General features: G+C 56.3%; 1 protein-coding gene across 3 annotated transcripts in view; it reads left to right on the top strand.

Moving 5' to 3' along the window:
* The window catches only part of CAMK2A (calcium/calmodulin dependent protein kinase II alpha), a 54,885-nt gene that overhangs the window by 30,831 nt on the left and 9,451 nt on the right, over nt 1-14,603 (top strand). For all 3 annotated transcript variants that reach the window (XM_019535225.1, XM_019535226.1, XM_019535227.1), the window contains exons 7-13: nt 1,308-1,410; nt 2,485-2,568; nt 3,517-3,611; nt 4,036-4,158; nt 5,949-6,032; nt 7,852-7,894; nt 11,262-11,302. In XM_019535225.1, the coding sequence (XP_019390770.1) occupies nt 1,308-1,410; nt 2,485-2,568; nt 3,517-3,611; nt 4,036-4,158; nt 5,949-6,032; nt 7,852-7,894; nt 11,262-11,302 (573 nt within the window). The remainder of the gene's footprint in view (nt 1-1,307; nt 1,411-2,484; nt 2,569-3,516; nt 3,612-4,035; nt 4,159-5,948; nt 6,033-7,851; nt 7,895-11,261; nt 11,303-14,603) is intronic.

The following is a 14,603-nucleotide window of genomic DNA, read 5'->3' as shown; positions in this document are numbered from 1 at the left end:
CTGGAGTAGGACATGCTTAGCCATCCTGTCTGGAGTCTAGCTGGGGCTGGATGGGGTTGCATTTTCCAGCAACTAGCTTGAAGCCTTCTCAATCCAGCTGTCCCGGGAGCTCCTGTAAGAGAGACCCTCCATGCTGTCAGGGGAAGGGATTGCAAGGCGCTGGACTAATGCAAGCTGGAGCTGAACGCTCTCCTCTCCCCCTCCCTCTCCTGGCATGTGCCTCGTTCAGGCATACATGGAGGAGGAGCTGGATTTCCAAGCCTGAACCGGCTTCCCAGTACCAGTGACCCTGGTAATACCTGGGAATCAATAGGCGCTGTCTTCCCTTGATCTGCCCGCCGTTTGTCTGGGCTTTACTGGCCCAGCTGGATGGTTCCAGCCTGGCTATTGCAGTCAATAGAGAGTAGTGAGGCCATCAGTCTCCCTTACAGCCGTAATAACATTGTCACGGCATAGGAACCGGGAGCCAGGCGCCTCAGCAGAGATGGAGACCTGATCCCTATTTCTTCCTCACCCCTAATATGGGCCTGAGGTGCAGCAGCAGCCCTCGGAGGAAGGACAGGGGCTTGGCCAGCCATCGCCCCTCTGGCTTCGGCTGGGCTCGCTCCACAGACCCTCCTAGTCAGCCAGGAGGCTGAACAGATGTAGTTTGGGTCTTCAGAGGCATTGCCTGCCACAGAGAAGCCGCCCGAGCACATGCAAATCTGTGCAAGTGGTGGCTCTGTGCGTGGAGGTGTGAAGGCATCATCGGGGCCTGAGGCCGTGTAAGCGCGAGGAAGCTAGGTGGCCCTGCAAAGTGGGCTTCATGGTGGGGGAAAGCCCCCTAACTGCAGGAGGGAAGGAAGGAGGACAGTGCGTCTTGTCCTCCACACTGCAGTGGTGGGGAAGGACCAGCTCGCACTGTCCTCTTCGAAGCACCTTGGTCTGGAGCGCTCCCTTTGCCTTCCCTTCCCAGCAGAGGCCAGCAAGCGGGCACGATGGGCTACAGCAACACGTCATGGCACACAGGTGCCGTGCCCTATAGCCAGACCCCAGCACTTGCTCTTCCCTACTCAGGACAGGTCTAACCAGGCAGACCTCCCGGGCTTTTCAACGAACTGGCCCTTGCATCTCCAGTCTGATGGTGAAGAGCCTCTTGCCAGGCTCAGAAGACAAGAGCCCCTTGTCGGTAGACTTGGCAGCGGCGATTCATGCCGTGCTCTCTGATGCAGACAGCCCCAGGCAAGGGGCCTTGCTGTGCTGCCCAGGCTCTTTGACACTTCACCAGGAGGCTGATTTCTCACTGGATCCCTCCTTTCTTCCTGCAGCCAGAGAACCTGCTGCTGGCATCCAAGCTGAAGGGGGCTGCGGTCAAGCTCGCTGACTTCGGCCTCGCCATTGAGGTGGAGGGTGATCAGCAGGCCTGGTTCGGTGAGTGGCCTGGGGTTTCTTGATTTCCTCCTTTGACATCTTCCATGGGGTGGCACCACCTCCAGCGCCCACCTTCTTGCCCACAAATATTGTATTAGTGTTGGAGCTAGGAGTATTTTCTGCCCCATCCCAAGTATCTAAGTGCTGGGTTCAAAAACTCCTGCTCAGCTCCCCTGGCCAAGCCCGAGCCCAGCAAGGGAGCCCAGTTGCACGGGGCCCCCAAGAGCTTTTGTGGCTCTATGGTGTGAACTCCAGACCATGCAGCTTGGCCTTGGTTGCCACTAAAAAGATGCATTGTGGGTCCCCAAGTGGCTTGGTATAATCAAGTGATAAGAAAAGCAACCCAACAGGAATCTAGTGAGCGGATTTGCAGAAATAGCATGTGAGTCACCAAGCTACTACCGGGATTGTAGGACTCTTGTTGGGTGGGGGTAGAGCCACGATTAGTATCCCCGCAATGGCAAACCTGCTCCAGCTCACTGGAGGCCTGGCATGTCTATTCGCTATTCTGTCTTCATCCTGAGTCACAGGACACTCGGGGAGGGATGTGTCATGCCGATCTGCTACACAGCATTTGAGGTCTTACTAGAGAGGGCTGCCATATCCCAGGAAAAGGCCCAGCACGCAGCCAACCTGCCACGGTAGAGAGGAAGATGTGGGAAAGGGCAGCCGTAGGATGCAAACCCAGACCTTCCTCTAGTGCTCTGTCAACGCGGCTCGATCCAGGAAGCTGGCTTCCCGCCCCTCGTGACTCATAATCCTTTCCTTTAACTTGCCTGATTAGCTGCTAACGAGCCAGAGCTTCCTAAACACAGACTGGCTTCCCGGCAACACCCGTGGAAGTTGGGAGTCACGGTGCCAAAGCGGATGGCGTTAGGCTGGATTAGCACCCACATGATGGAGCACGGGATGTGGCTCCCTGCTCCACGCCAGGGCCGTTCAGTGAGATCATGCTAGCGTGGTCCCGCTGCGTGCCCGATTGCCTTAATACACTCATTGTGGTGCCAGACCCAGCCACTGGGACATTCGGGGAAGCAGTGGTGTGACGGGGTGTCATTTGCCTTGGGTCATTAGGTTTTGCAGGCACCCCGGGGTACCTTTCCCCAGAAGTCCTCCGGAAGGACCCTTATGGCAAGGCTGTGGACCTGTGGGCATGCGGTAAGTCAGACGGGGCTGGGGGATTTGGGGGAAGCAGCGGAGCTACTGATTCGCCCCACTCTCTGCCACAGCCGCTGGCATGGCGGGGAGGATTTCTCTGGAGCACTTCTCCAGACATTGCATTGGAGGACCATACCCCAACCTGTCCCGCAGCCATGCCCTGCCTGCCCACTGCTTGCCACTCCTACGGCATCACTTCGTATTTGATTTAAGTGTCAAATAGGATGCTGCGGCTTCTGAGTGTTAAACCCCAGAGAGGCCCTGGGCTTTCAGCGTGCAACACTGGCTTTCTGTGTCCTGGACGAGCATCCTGGGCAGGAGTAGGAGGTTCCCCAATGGGTCAAGCCCTTTCCTCTCAGCCGGCTCAAAATGCCGCCGCGTTCTCCAAAGAGCCACACGTTGTGAAATGCCAGCACTTCTCACGGGGCCATGCCAGAGGCACGAGGCCAGCCCGCGTGTGCAGTCACGTCTCTGGAACACAATGCACCAGCGACCCAGTTAATTAAAAGCGTCACCTTCAAATTGATTTCACAGCTCGTGCATGGGGAGAGGCACCGCTCCTTGAACACACTTCCAGATCATCACTCTGCAGATTAAAACAGATTTCTTCTTGGGCCCAGCCCTTTCGCAGGAAGCTCGTGCCCAGCACACGCCTACGTTTTGTGTGTGCAGTTGCCAGCCCCAGGTGCACGGATGATGGTCACCGATGGTGGCATCTCCAATCTAGGGCTGGCTGAGTGTCTCACCAGCCATGTGCACACTGAGTCACTTGGTGCACACCCTGCAGTTGGGCACACAAGCACGCCCAGGCTTATTCAACCCCCCTGTTTCCCTGTTTATACTAGTGCACAGCTTGGGTCTGTACAGGCTTGGGTCCCTGAGCCTTGGACCTGTCCCCTTCCCCAACAGGAGTCGGTCGTAATGTTCTCCCACCTTCCTCTTGAACAGGAGTCATCCTCTACATTCTCCTGGTTGGGTATCCACCTTTTTGGGATGAGGATCAGCATCGACTCTACCAGCAGATCAAAGCCGGGGCCTACGATGTAAGTGGATTTTGTTTTTCTCCCTGCCTTCCTCTTCTCTCACGTCTCCTTCTTCTCCCCTCCCTCACATGCCCCCTTGCTTCTGGGTCCCCACTTTTGCTCCCTTATAAAAACAGGACTGGGAGCTGAGACCAACAGGTATCTGGAAGGACATCACTGGCTACTTAAGGTGCCTGCGATTGAGAAATATAGGCACCGGTCGTGGCGAGACACTCCAAACCTCAGGAGAAGCAAAAAGGGGAGCAAAAGCATGAGCGGGTTTGAGTTTTTCCAACAGAGAACAGACCCTTCGTTCTCCCCAGCGCGAGACAAGGGCCCTCCTCTCAGAGGACAGTACAAGGATGAGCCAAGCTTTACTGGGCAGCAGAAGACAGGCGTTTCTGTTGCTATCCCCAGCCTCACATTTTGTCCCCTTGCCTTGCAGTTCCCTTCGCCTGAGTGGGATACAGTCACTCCAGAAGCAAAAGACCTCATCAACAAGATGCTGACAATCAACCCCTCCAAGCGCATCACGGCAGCCGAGGCTCTGAAGCACCCCTGGATATCGGTAAGTGTGCACCCTGGCAGGGCAGGCATTGAAAAAACGAGCAAGCGTGGGATGAGATGGGACCGGCTCCTTCGTGGTGCTACGTACCTCTTCAGGACACCGGTCCAGACATCTGGAAGCATTATGCAAATGTGGCGACGCTTTACTCTGCATATTGAATATTTACAGTCCTGTATATCCACCGTCTATTTTCTGTGTGATCAAGAGGCTGTTCTCCCACTCCGCCCCTCCTCCCAGCGCTCGGTACGGGACCGGCTGGCAGGATTTTCTCACCGTCAGGATGAGACATTTAGGTGCCTTTAAATCTCAGTGAAATAGAAGTGTGAATACAAACAGTGTTAAATGCTCACGCTCAGATGCAGATGCCTTGAGAAGGAGAGAAGACGTGCTGTCTCGGCCCAGCCAACAGAAGTGCCCAGTGACTCCACTAGTGTCCTGTACTCATCGGGGCCCTTTGGACAGCATTGCTTCCCCCTCTCCGAGGGATGGGAAGGGGCTGTGCCTGACTTGTTGCCCCAGCTCCTGGGCTGCTGGTTGAGCCCTCGTGCTATGCTTCCCCATGCTGGAAGCCTCATGCTGTAAACTCACGCCCTCTCCCATGCCCTCCCATAGTTTCACAGAGGGGCTGGAAGGGACCATTTACCCTGCACCCTAACCCTAACCCCTAACCCTCGTGCTCCTCTGATTGACCCCGATCTCGACGGTCTCTGTAGGAAGCTCCTGCCACTGTGTACAGTGGGGCCTAGGAGTCTGGGGGACAGGGCATCCTACCAACACGAGCCCTTAGGTCCCCGTGTTTTCCTGGGATGTTTTGGGAAGCTGCTCGGGGCGGGTGGATCGGAGGGCCAGCCGGAGCATGTAGCCAGCTGCGCAGACTCAGAGAAGCCAGAGGGATTTGGAGGCAGGCCTGCGTGTTTTCCCCAGGCAATTGCTTACAGCTTTTACCACGCTGACATTTCCTGGCTCCCAGGGATCCCGAGTTCCCCGGGGTGCACAGAAGGGACCCGGCTCCCAGCGCGAGTCCCTGACTCGCCGCGTGACCCAGAGGGAAAAGTCACTGGCCTCCTTGTACCTCGGCCACACGCAGATGGAAAATGATGCGGAGGGGGAAAAAGCAGGAATGTCAGAGAAAACCGGACGCTTCCTCTGGCCCGAACTCCCCTGGGGAAGCTGCAAATTACCCACGGCCAAACGAACGTCCTCCTCCCCGCGCTGCCAGGAACCCGCGTCCCCAGAGATGCTTCTCTCGGGATGTTTTTTGGATTCTGGCATCCCTGCAGGCCTGAACCCTGCTTCGCTTTCCACGCGGGCAGGGTTTTCTCTTCCGTGAGCGATTGTAGTGGCGTTCCTGAAATCTCCAGCCCAATTCACCCCAACGCCATCAGACGGAGCTGGCTTCTCCAGGAGGTCTGAATGGTGTTGCAGTCCATACAGGGGGGCCTCCAGGCCTGGCCTCAGGGCCTTGTTAAGGCCATAACCCCCCAGTTCCACCAAGATTTCCACCCCTCACAGCAGGGCTAGTTATCCAGGCACAAGGGTCAGCTGCGGGCAGAGCTCAGCTCTCTGCCAGCAAAATGCAGAGAGAACAAGGTGCAAAGGTGGTAGGAGGGTAACAAACTCCTGCTAAAGTTTCAGCAGCTGGTGCCAGGGGCCCCATCGGCCCGTACGTCTCGGGACGGATGCATGAGTACAAGAGTGGATGTATGTGCCCCGAGCCGTCCCTCCTGCATGTCTCTGCTCTCCCTCCTGTCCATCTTCACCCCTGAGCGGGCTCTTGCTCTGTCTTCCAGCACCGTGCCACTGTGGCATCCTGCATGCACAGACAGGAGACGGTGGACTGCCTGAAGAAATTCAACGCCAGAAGGAAGCTGAAGGTAATTTCGGGCTCCCAGCTCCGGGAGCCCTCTGGGAAATGCAGATGTGGGTTTGTTTGCCTGAATGGAAGAGGTCAGCATGTCCTGGAGGGCAGGAATCAATGTGATGCCAAGAGTGGGGGATTTTGTGGGAGCCTGACAGGCTCTGAACATGAGGACCCCGATGCAAAAGGATGCAACGGAGGAACAGGTTAGCTCCAGCTGGTACGTGTGAACAGTGGAGAGCCACCTGTTACTGGTGCCATGCATATGTTTTTTTGCATGGAAGTTGCATGAGGCTACAGGGACCAAACAGAGCCCCAGTGCATCCTCCTTCCCCCCCAGGGAACAATGCCTCACTGTGATGTAGCCCCTTTATGCAGGTTATTGCCCAAAAGATGCCAAATCGCAGCGAGCCGCTGGGATCCGTTCGCCTGGGAGGCAGCCCCTTTCCCAATGCACTGCAGTGCCGCACGGTGCAATAGGGTAGATCGAGAGGGGAAGGAGAAAAGTTGTCTCTGGTCCACCCCACACAGGGTTTGAGGTAGGTAGGCAAAACACAGGGCTAAAATCTTCATCAGAGCTAGAGTCCGGAGACATTAGCCAAAAGCAGTTTGGAGCTTGGTGGTCAGAAGAAATCAGCCCTTTGATTTTCCATCTCCACCAAAGGACAACACTTCTAGGTTAGTGGCACCACCCAACCTGATGCTGGGGGCACTGCTTCCCAGCCAGTTTGCAAAATAAAGTGCCCGAACATCCCCCCGCACCATCCTGTTGCCCTCAAACCCCTCCGAACAAGGCGCACCGTCCGTCAGCTTTGGCACGAGGCACAGAGCAGCAGGACTGCAGGCGAGGAGCAAGATTATCTGGAGGAGAAACCGGCAATAATCTGTGATTACTTTTCAACCAGACAAGTAATCTCATTAGTTCAAGGCTGCGCTTCTAAAGAGTATGCCATTACTGCAACGATTACGGTAAAGGGAACACACGACAGGCTACAGAACTAGTTAGAAGAGCTGGTGGGGAAATGGAAACCATCTGTGGGGAACATTTTTTTGCAATTGCCATTTCTGTGTAAAGGTTAAAGTTTAGCTTTGATGGAAAACACCTCCCCACCCCCCAGCTCTAGATAGTATAAAAACTCATTTAATAGCATCAAACCCCATTCTTAGCTCAGTTATACCCCTTGAAAGCAACAGTAAAGTGTGATTAACTCTAGATTTGCACCAGGCTAAGCCAAAATCAGAATTGGGCCCATATATAGACTTTGCCCTTTCATGTCAGAGGTGTGGCCAGTTTAGGAGTGGTAGTGCAATACTTGAAGCTGGGGCTGGGAAGATGAGGGGAGTCCTGGCACGTCCACTGCGTTTATTCCGACCGAATCTCCGGAGAGCAAGCGAGGTGCGTGGCATTTCTCCTAGCAGTTTTGCTAGAAGTAATCCTCACCCAAATACCCCGTGTGAAATCTCTCTCGTCTCTCGATAGTGCTGGAGCTTAGGGTGGAAGAAATGGTGCTGCCTACACGAGGTGTAAAAAAGGCCAAGGGGAGAGACCCAAACGGCCTGCTTCCCCCTACCAGCTAGAGAGCAGGGCCCCTGCGTCACGTCTGCCATCCGCCACGTGCTGTCCTGGCCCTACAAGCAGTCTGGTGCATGCATCTCTGGACTGCATCCACATCCCTGGCACCGCTGCGGTGATCCCCACCGTCCCCAGCTGGTCCCGTTTTCCTCTGGGCAGCCTTTGCATGGAAGGGCAGGCGGCCGGGGAAACAGAGGGGCCTGACTCTGAGCACGGTGATCTCTCTTTCCTTTCTTTCCTTTCTGCCTCCTGTGTGTTTCAGGGAGCTATTCTCACGACCATGCTGGCGACCCGCAATTTTTCTGGTAGGTGCTGTCCGGGCGGCTCGTCCCTTTGCATGTCTCATGCTTTGGGTTTCCGGTGGCAAGTGAAAACTGATTATGGGCCCTGCCGGCGTGGACCGCTAAAGACTGGCTTGGCTTGTCCTTTCTCCCTGTGCTGCTGTTTCCACACCCAGGCACATGCCTGCGATAAGTGAGGGCCTGAGCAGGGCAGATTCAGGTCCTATGTGACTCTCTGCCTCCGCGGAGGGGCTCCTGGGATGGGTCCCACAATCCTGTGCCTCTGGCTGGCCTGGAAAGCAAGGGCTCTGCCGCAGGGAGGTCACCCAGGGCAGCCCAGTATAGCCCGTGAGTAATCAGGTTGCTCTCCTTGATCTGACCGCCCAGCTGGGAGGCCAGCCCTCGGGGCCCTGTCTGGAGAGGGGTGTGGGCTGGACTCGTGGAAGCCCCCCCTGCACTCACACCCACTGGAAACGGTCCCAGGAGCCAGTAGCACTCGACTGCAGGGCTCTGCCTCGGTCTCCCTCCCTCCTTTCTCTCTCTGTGCTCCCTTCGCTCTCTGTCTCTGGAGAGCAAGTCCTGTGAACAGAGTCTCAGCAAAGCTGGGAGTCACTTAGGACATCTCCAACTCATCCCCTGACCCTGGGCAGAAGGTAGGGCTGAGTTGCACCTTCTAGACTAACTCAGTGATTCTCACCCAGGGTGCTGCAGCACCCTGGGTTGACTCGAGACCCGTTCAAGGGTGCTCTGGGGTGCCACATGATACTGTCACTGGGAGGCAGACAAATGTGATTCACAGGACCAACCCGGAGACCTTGAATGGGAATCCAGAGTGCTAAAAACACCTTGCGGGCTGAGTTCTTTGCGGGCTCTAGTATTTTTCTGCAGCCAAAAAATGGGTGAAAACTAAGAGCTGGCATTTCCTCAAGTCTGTTGAGGGGGACCTCACAGCTAAAAAGGTGCCACTGGCCTAACTAATTCAGAGTTGGGTAAGCAACAGCGCACGTCATCGGGGGCAATAGCATGCATGCAAGCAGGCAGGAAGGGACATTTGGGAACGAAAGTCTTGCCCGGAGATAGCTAGTGAGCGTCTTCTCTGAGAGCTGCTTTCACCCAGGTGTGCCCCTGGTATAAAGCTAGCCTCGCAGGTGAGAATCCAGCTCACGGGCTCACGAACTCTGTGCACGCTGCTCAGAGCCAGACCTGGCAAGACAGAGGCATCCTGGCACCGGGCAGGGGTCCACTGAACCTGCTGACCTGAAGAGGAGCACATGTCTGATCTCCAGCACCCAGCCAGCCCCAGGGTTCGGTCAGGTTGGGAGTGCGTGTGGATGCATCTGGGTTTGGACCAGCCTTGGGTTTGTTCCTTGGGTTTGTTTTTTGCTCCATCCAACATGAAGCAAAAAAAAAACACAAAAAAAAAAGACTCCAGCTAGAAAAACATTACTTGGTGATGGTAAATCAGGGAGCAGGTCTCAGGGCTGAGCAGAGCGAGGGCATCTCACCTGCTGGCAGCATGTCCCACTGTCCATCCAGTGTCTCAGAGGGTGTAGTAGTCTCACCTGTTAGCAGCAGTGATATGGGAGTGACGCTGAAAATCGTTTCACTCTGGAAAAGGCCTGACAGGTGGGGGAAGGTTGCAATGAGCTTTCTCCTTTACTGGTTCCTCCTGATTCTGAAAAGCTCGGCAATTGCAGGGTTAGTGTTAATAACCTCAGTCATTTTATGGTTGGATCGCTCCCAGAATGTGGCCGGTGCTTTTTTAAACAGTCAGAGAAAGGTCCCGCTGTCTACACGGGGGTCCTCACAGTCCACACAGAGCTGTCGCACAGGCCTGGATTCTCAAAAGACCCTCAGACCACACCTGGCATTTTTTAGGTGGCCTGTGAGTGGGTCATTAAATGAGTGGAAGAGCTGCTGGGACTCAATGTGGACACCTGCCCTTGGCAGCTGGTAGGAGAGGCAGTGGGGAGTTGTAGCTTATTAAAAGGAGCCATTCTTTTACCCGCTCACATGGGCAGCCAGCTGTGGCCCTGACCTTCAGAGGGTCCTTTGCACCACGGTGGGCACCACTTGCATCTGGACGGGGCTCACACTCACAGTGGTGTGAACAGTGGTACGAGGTACGCAAGGAAGCTGAGCTGGACCCAGTTTCCCAGAGCCAGGGGCAGTCAGCTGGGTGCAGGCCACGTCCTGGGCAGAGAGGAGGCAGGGGCACATGGAGAGCCCGGAGAGGAAGGAGAGTGTCTGTCTGGGGAGGGTGAAAGGGCTGTGAGCAGGTTCAGCCCCCGGACCTGGGGCAGGGATGGGCTCACAACAGGGCCCTTTCAGGATGGCACTGCAAGAAGGCGATGGGTCCAGCCCGGACCTTGTGTGAAGCACTCGCTTTTGGCTGGTTGGTGTCTGGGGCGGGGAGTTATTGCAAAGGAGCTGTAGATGTCCAGCTAGGATGCTCCTCAGCGGGATCAGGGGCTAAGCTGGAAGGGACAGAGGGCAGGTGCAGGGGGCTTGGGACCTGCCCGGGGCATGTGGAGAGCTGGGCGTTGTCCTGGGGACAGCTGGGATTTTGCTGACAGTGGTGGTGTCAGCAGCAGCGAGTGGTGCACTGGGGGTCTGAAAGGGTTAAACAGCTGGCAGGGATCTTATATCAGGCCTGGAAGGGGTAAGAGTCTGTCGGGGAGCATCAAAGGCCTGGCAGCTCGGAGCCACCCCCTTTAGCCTCTGCATACCCCACGCGGCAGCCAGCCGTGTGCCGTGGGCTGCGGGAGAGGGGCGCGCGGGGACCTGGCAGTGGGTGCAGGGGCCGTGGCTGGGGAGGGACCCGTGGCCGGTGGGGCCAGCCGGGATACGTGGGCACCACGAAGGCATCTGTGGTGTCGGAACGAGGGCTGCAGCTGTCGGGCCGAGGGGGCCGTAGCACATGACCCCGGCAGCATGGGGCTAAATTTAGACAGGCAGGCAGGCATTTGTTCAGCGCTCGGCAGCACACGCCGAGGCAGGCGGCCCCAGCAAGGGGAGCCCGGGCCGGACGGCGGCTGGATGCCCACTGACGCGGCCCCCGGAGGACACGAAGCCCCGGGGAGCTCGCCCTCAGCCCAGCACTCTCCTCCGGCCGCGGGGCTTGACCGTGGAAGCAGCCATGGGCTTTGCAGAGCCGTGCGGCGGGGCGGAGGGCCGGCGCCGAGGAGGGCCCTTGTGAGCTCTGAGCGGGGCCATCGCTGCCGTGCTCTGGAGGGCACCGGCGGCAAGGAGCACTCCTGAGCCCGTGGTCTCCTCCTGCCCCTTCTTGCCTGGCGTGCCCCAGGCCCATCCTTCCTCATGCTGCTCTTGCTCGGCCTGTTGGTCTTGGCGCCCTGCCTGGCCGTGCTCACCGCCTTCTTTTTGTCCGCAGGAGGGAAAAGCGGCGGCAACAAGAAGAACGATGGCGTCAAGGTAAGCCCCCTCCCTCTGGCTAACGCAGCCGCCAGCTCACCCGCAGCAGGGTCCATCGCCCCTTCGCCTTGCCAGGGGCTCCTTCCCCCTGTCCACACATGCTTCTCCCCTAGCAAAGGGGGGTCTGTGCCCTGTGCAAAGCTCCCCAGGACAAGCCTGGCTGAGCAGAGAGAACGGGAATTGAAGCTCACGTTTGGAGGCTGCGGCTTCTCCGGCAGGATGGCAACGAGAGGTGGACTTCGGTGAGCCTGGGGCTCCCAGCATCTCTCCTGGAAGGAACGGCCCGTCTTCCAGCAAAGGCACGAGCATAGTTTGATCCATTCACAGCCATCCGGGTCCCTTCCAGCTCCTCTCACTGCCCCTTCAAGGGGCTGGTGGGGGCAGGGCTGGCCTTCTCTCCCACCCACATCCACCCCGGAGTTCAGGATTTAGGATAGCAATGAAAAAAAATCCCATTTTGAACCTTGAATGCTCCCCTCGCCCTGAGATTCGAGGGCTTCCTTCCTTCTGCCAGGTGATGTGGGACCCCCCTCTGCAGGTGTTGCCCACAGCTCTCCACCCTGGCCGAGGGCAAGGGGGTCGGCTAGATGCCAACACCCTGGAGAAGCCACCAGCTCCCATCAGCCACTGGCTCTGCTGCCTGTTGCTTGATAACAGGTTGGACAAACACACCTGTGTGAAAGCCCCTTTCTACCCTGCAGCCAGGGCCTGATGACAGCAAGCAGTCACCCTGCAGAGGAGCAGGCACAATGGCCTACCCTGTGGCTATGGGCAGATGGAAGGCGCTCCAAAAATCTCTGGGCTTTCAGCCTGGCAGGGATCAGCAGCCATGGTGACCTCCTCTTGCCATGGGGCTTTTTCAGGGGCCACATTTTGGGCTAGGGAAAGGTCACGGCACCTGCCTTCCCTCTGCCACTGTGCAATGCCAGAAGCCCCAGCATCACCGGAGGAAGTGTCCGCCCCTGAGACACGATTAAAGCCATGCTGTGGGCAGTGGCAGAGGCAAGACAAAATGGAAAGGTGCTCTGGAAAGTCAGAGAAAGAAAAGAAAGAGGCCAGGGCTTGATTGGCCTTCAGTAAGGGTCAGTCTGGTGGGAAATCATTTTCCTCCCCTCCTTGCTAATGTTTTTCTGCCTCGGCTTTGGGGGTGGCTGGGAGGGTGAGCACAGCCCCGGGTCTGAAGGAGGGGCCATGTGTAGAGAAATGGTTGCAAGTAAACACTCTTCTGAACCAAAAAACTACAAGGGAAGGGTCCCTGCTTCCAGATCCGCCTAGGTGGCTTCGGTTTGTATCCTTTGCTTCACAGCCTCATCCCACAGGTCCCGTTGGAAAGGGGAGCAGGGGGGAAGGGGCTGTCCTGTCTGGCAGTATCTTTTGGCATGCCGCTGCAGAGAGTGCATGGCCTGGGCACGGTTTTGCATGGTTCTTCATTGCCAGGACAATCATTTCTGGCGTTGAGCTTGGATGGGCTGGGGAGATGGCTCTTCTCTGCTCCCACAGGGGTGAGGAGGAGGAGGAGAGAGGCCAGAGCCTCAACCCAAACCTCTTTCCCAGTGGGCTGTAACTTTGGCTGATTTCTAACACTGGTCAGTGGCACCGTTCTCGCCTGCCTTGGCTGGAAGGGGCCTGCAGAAAGCCCGGTTGCTCTCCCAGTCATCTCCCTCAGGGTGCAGTGTGGGGAACGTGATTTTGTGACACCATGAGGATGGCCTGCAGCAACCAGGGCAGGCACCAGAGGAGTTTGCTTTTCTGGTTTTACTCACATCTGCCGGGTCCTGAAAACTCCTCGGGTGGTTCCTTGGGAGCATCATCCTCTCCGTGGAGGGCGTGTTGCTGCTTCTCTGGGGTCAGCCCTGTCATGCGGCCCATGAGGTTGGAGCTATTGCTGCAGGAAACAACTGGATTAACTACCCTGTGGCATCAGGCTGGGCCCAGGTGCCTGACTTATCCCTCCTGGGCTACAGCCCCGATGCCACAGCAGCTGCCACACCAGCCTGTAAAGAAACAGTGGCTTTCTCCTGGTCCTGCCTACCCTCCACCTGGCTACTGTAGACCCCGGACAGTGCAGCTTCGCCAGCTGCAGCTCTGGGCACTCAGCAACATACAACCCCTGCCACCGGGCAACACAAGGAGACCGTATGGGGTCCTCCTTTTCCTGGCAGCTATGACACCCTCACTGCCCTGTGTAGTGTCACATCCTGTTACATCGTAAACTAATGCAGTCACTGCCCCGTGTCGCATCCTGTTACGTCCTAAATTAACGAAGTCACTGCCCCGTGTTGCATCCTGTTACTGTACGTCCTCAACGAACGCGATCACTGCTTTGTGTTGCATCGTGTGGCGTCTGAAATTTCTGCAGTTGGTGCCCCATGTCACGTCCTCGGCGAGTGGGAGCTCTTAGGCCTTCTTACAGCTTGTTACATCCCAAAGGGAGGCAGCCACAGCTGCTCGATCTCATCGGGTTCCCTCCTAAGTCTTGCAGCTGCTGCTCTGCAGTCTTGTCTTGGAGGATGCATGCTAGCTTGCGAGTGAAGTGTATGCAGAGATTAAGGCCACCGCGGGCTTTCAGGCAAGCTGGGGGTAGCTCTTCTAAAGTAGGATGGGATCTAATGATGTTGAGGCTGCTGGCAAGTCTCCTTTAGGGTGTAAAAGGAGAAACAAGTGGTAATGAGCACAAGCGGCTCTTCATAATGCAGCCATCAGGCGCTCTGATGGGACTCCGCGTGATATCTCACGAGGAGGCATGTACAGCTCATGCCGTGTACCACACTGGTAGGGATAGCAGCATGTGGGAAGGATGTCTGTGCTTAATTTAATGTGCTGGCAATGAGCCTATTACCTCGGGACGGCAGCTCTGAAATCTGGTGCATTTTGCACCGGCTTTTCCTGTTTCCTGCGGTGGCTTGTATCCTAGATGTGAGGGCTAGAGAGAAGGCAGTAGGTCCTCTTCCCCATCCCTCTGAAGACTCAGTCACTGAGCCAAGCACAAGGCGGTGACAACATGAGCATGAAAGCCCAAGAAATGCAGAAACACAGCAATGTTTCAGGGTCATAGGCAGAAATGCACTTGTGGAATCTCTCTTATTCAAGGATCCTGGAGCAGTCGGGACTAGCAAACCAGGAGCTACAGATATATATAGAGATATATATTTTTATATCTCTATATATATCTGTAGCTCCTGGTTTATATATTATATAAATATATATCTCCTGGTTTGCTAATCCCTGTATAGATCTATCTATCTATCTATCTATCTATCTATATATATATAAATAAATATATATATCTATATACCTCTCT

This window comes from Crocodylus porosus, unplaced genomic scaffold (genome assembly GCF_001723895.1).
Source record: "Crocodylus porosus isolate Cpor-Errol unplaced genomic scaffold, CroPor_comp1, whole genome shotgun sequence".
Taxonomy (NCBI): domain Eukaryota; kingdom Metazoa; phylum Chordata; order Crocodylia; family Crocodylidae; genus Crocodylus; species Crocodylus porosus.
This window is presented reverse-complemented; position numbering and strand designations above follow the sequence as displayed.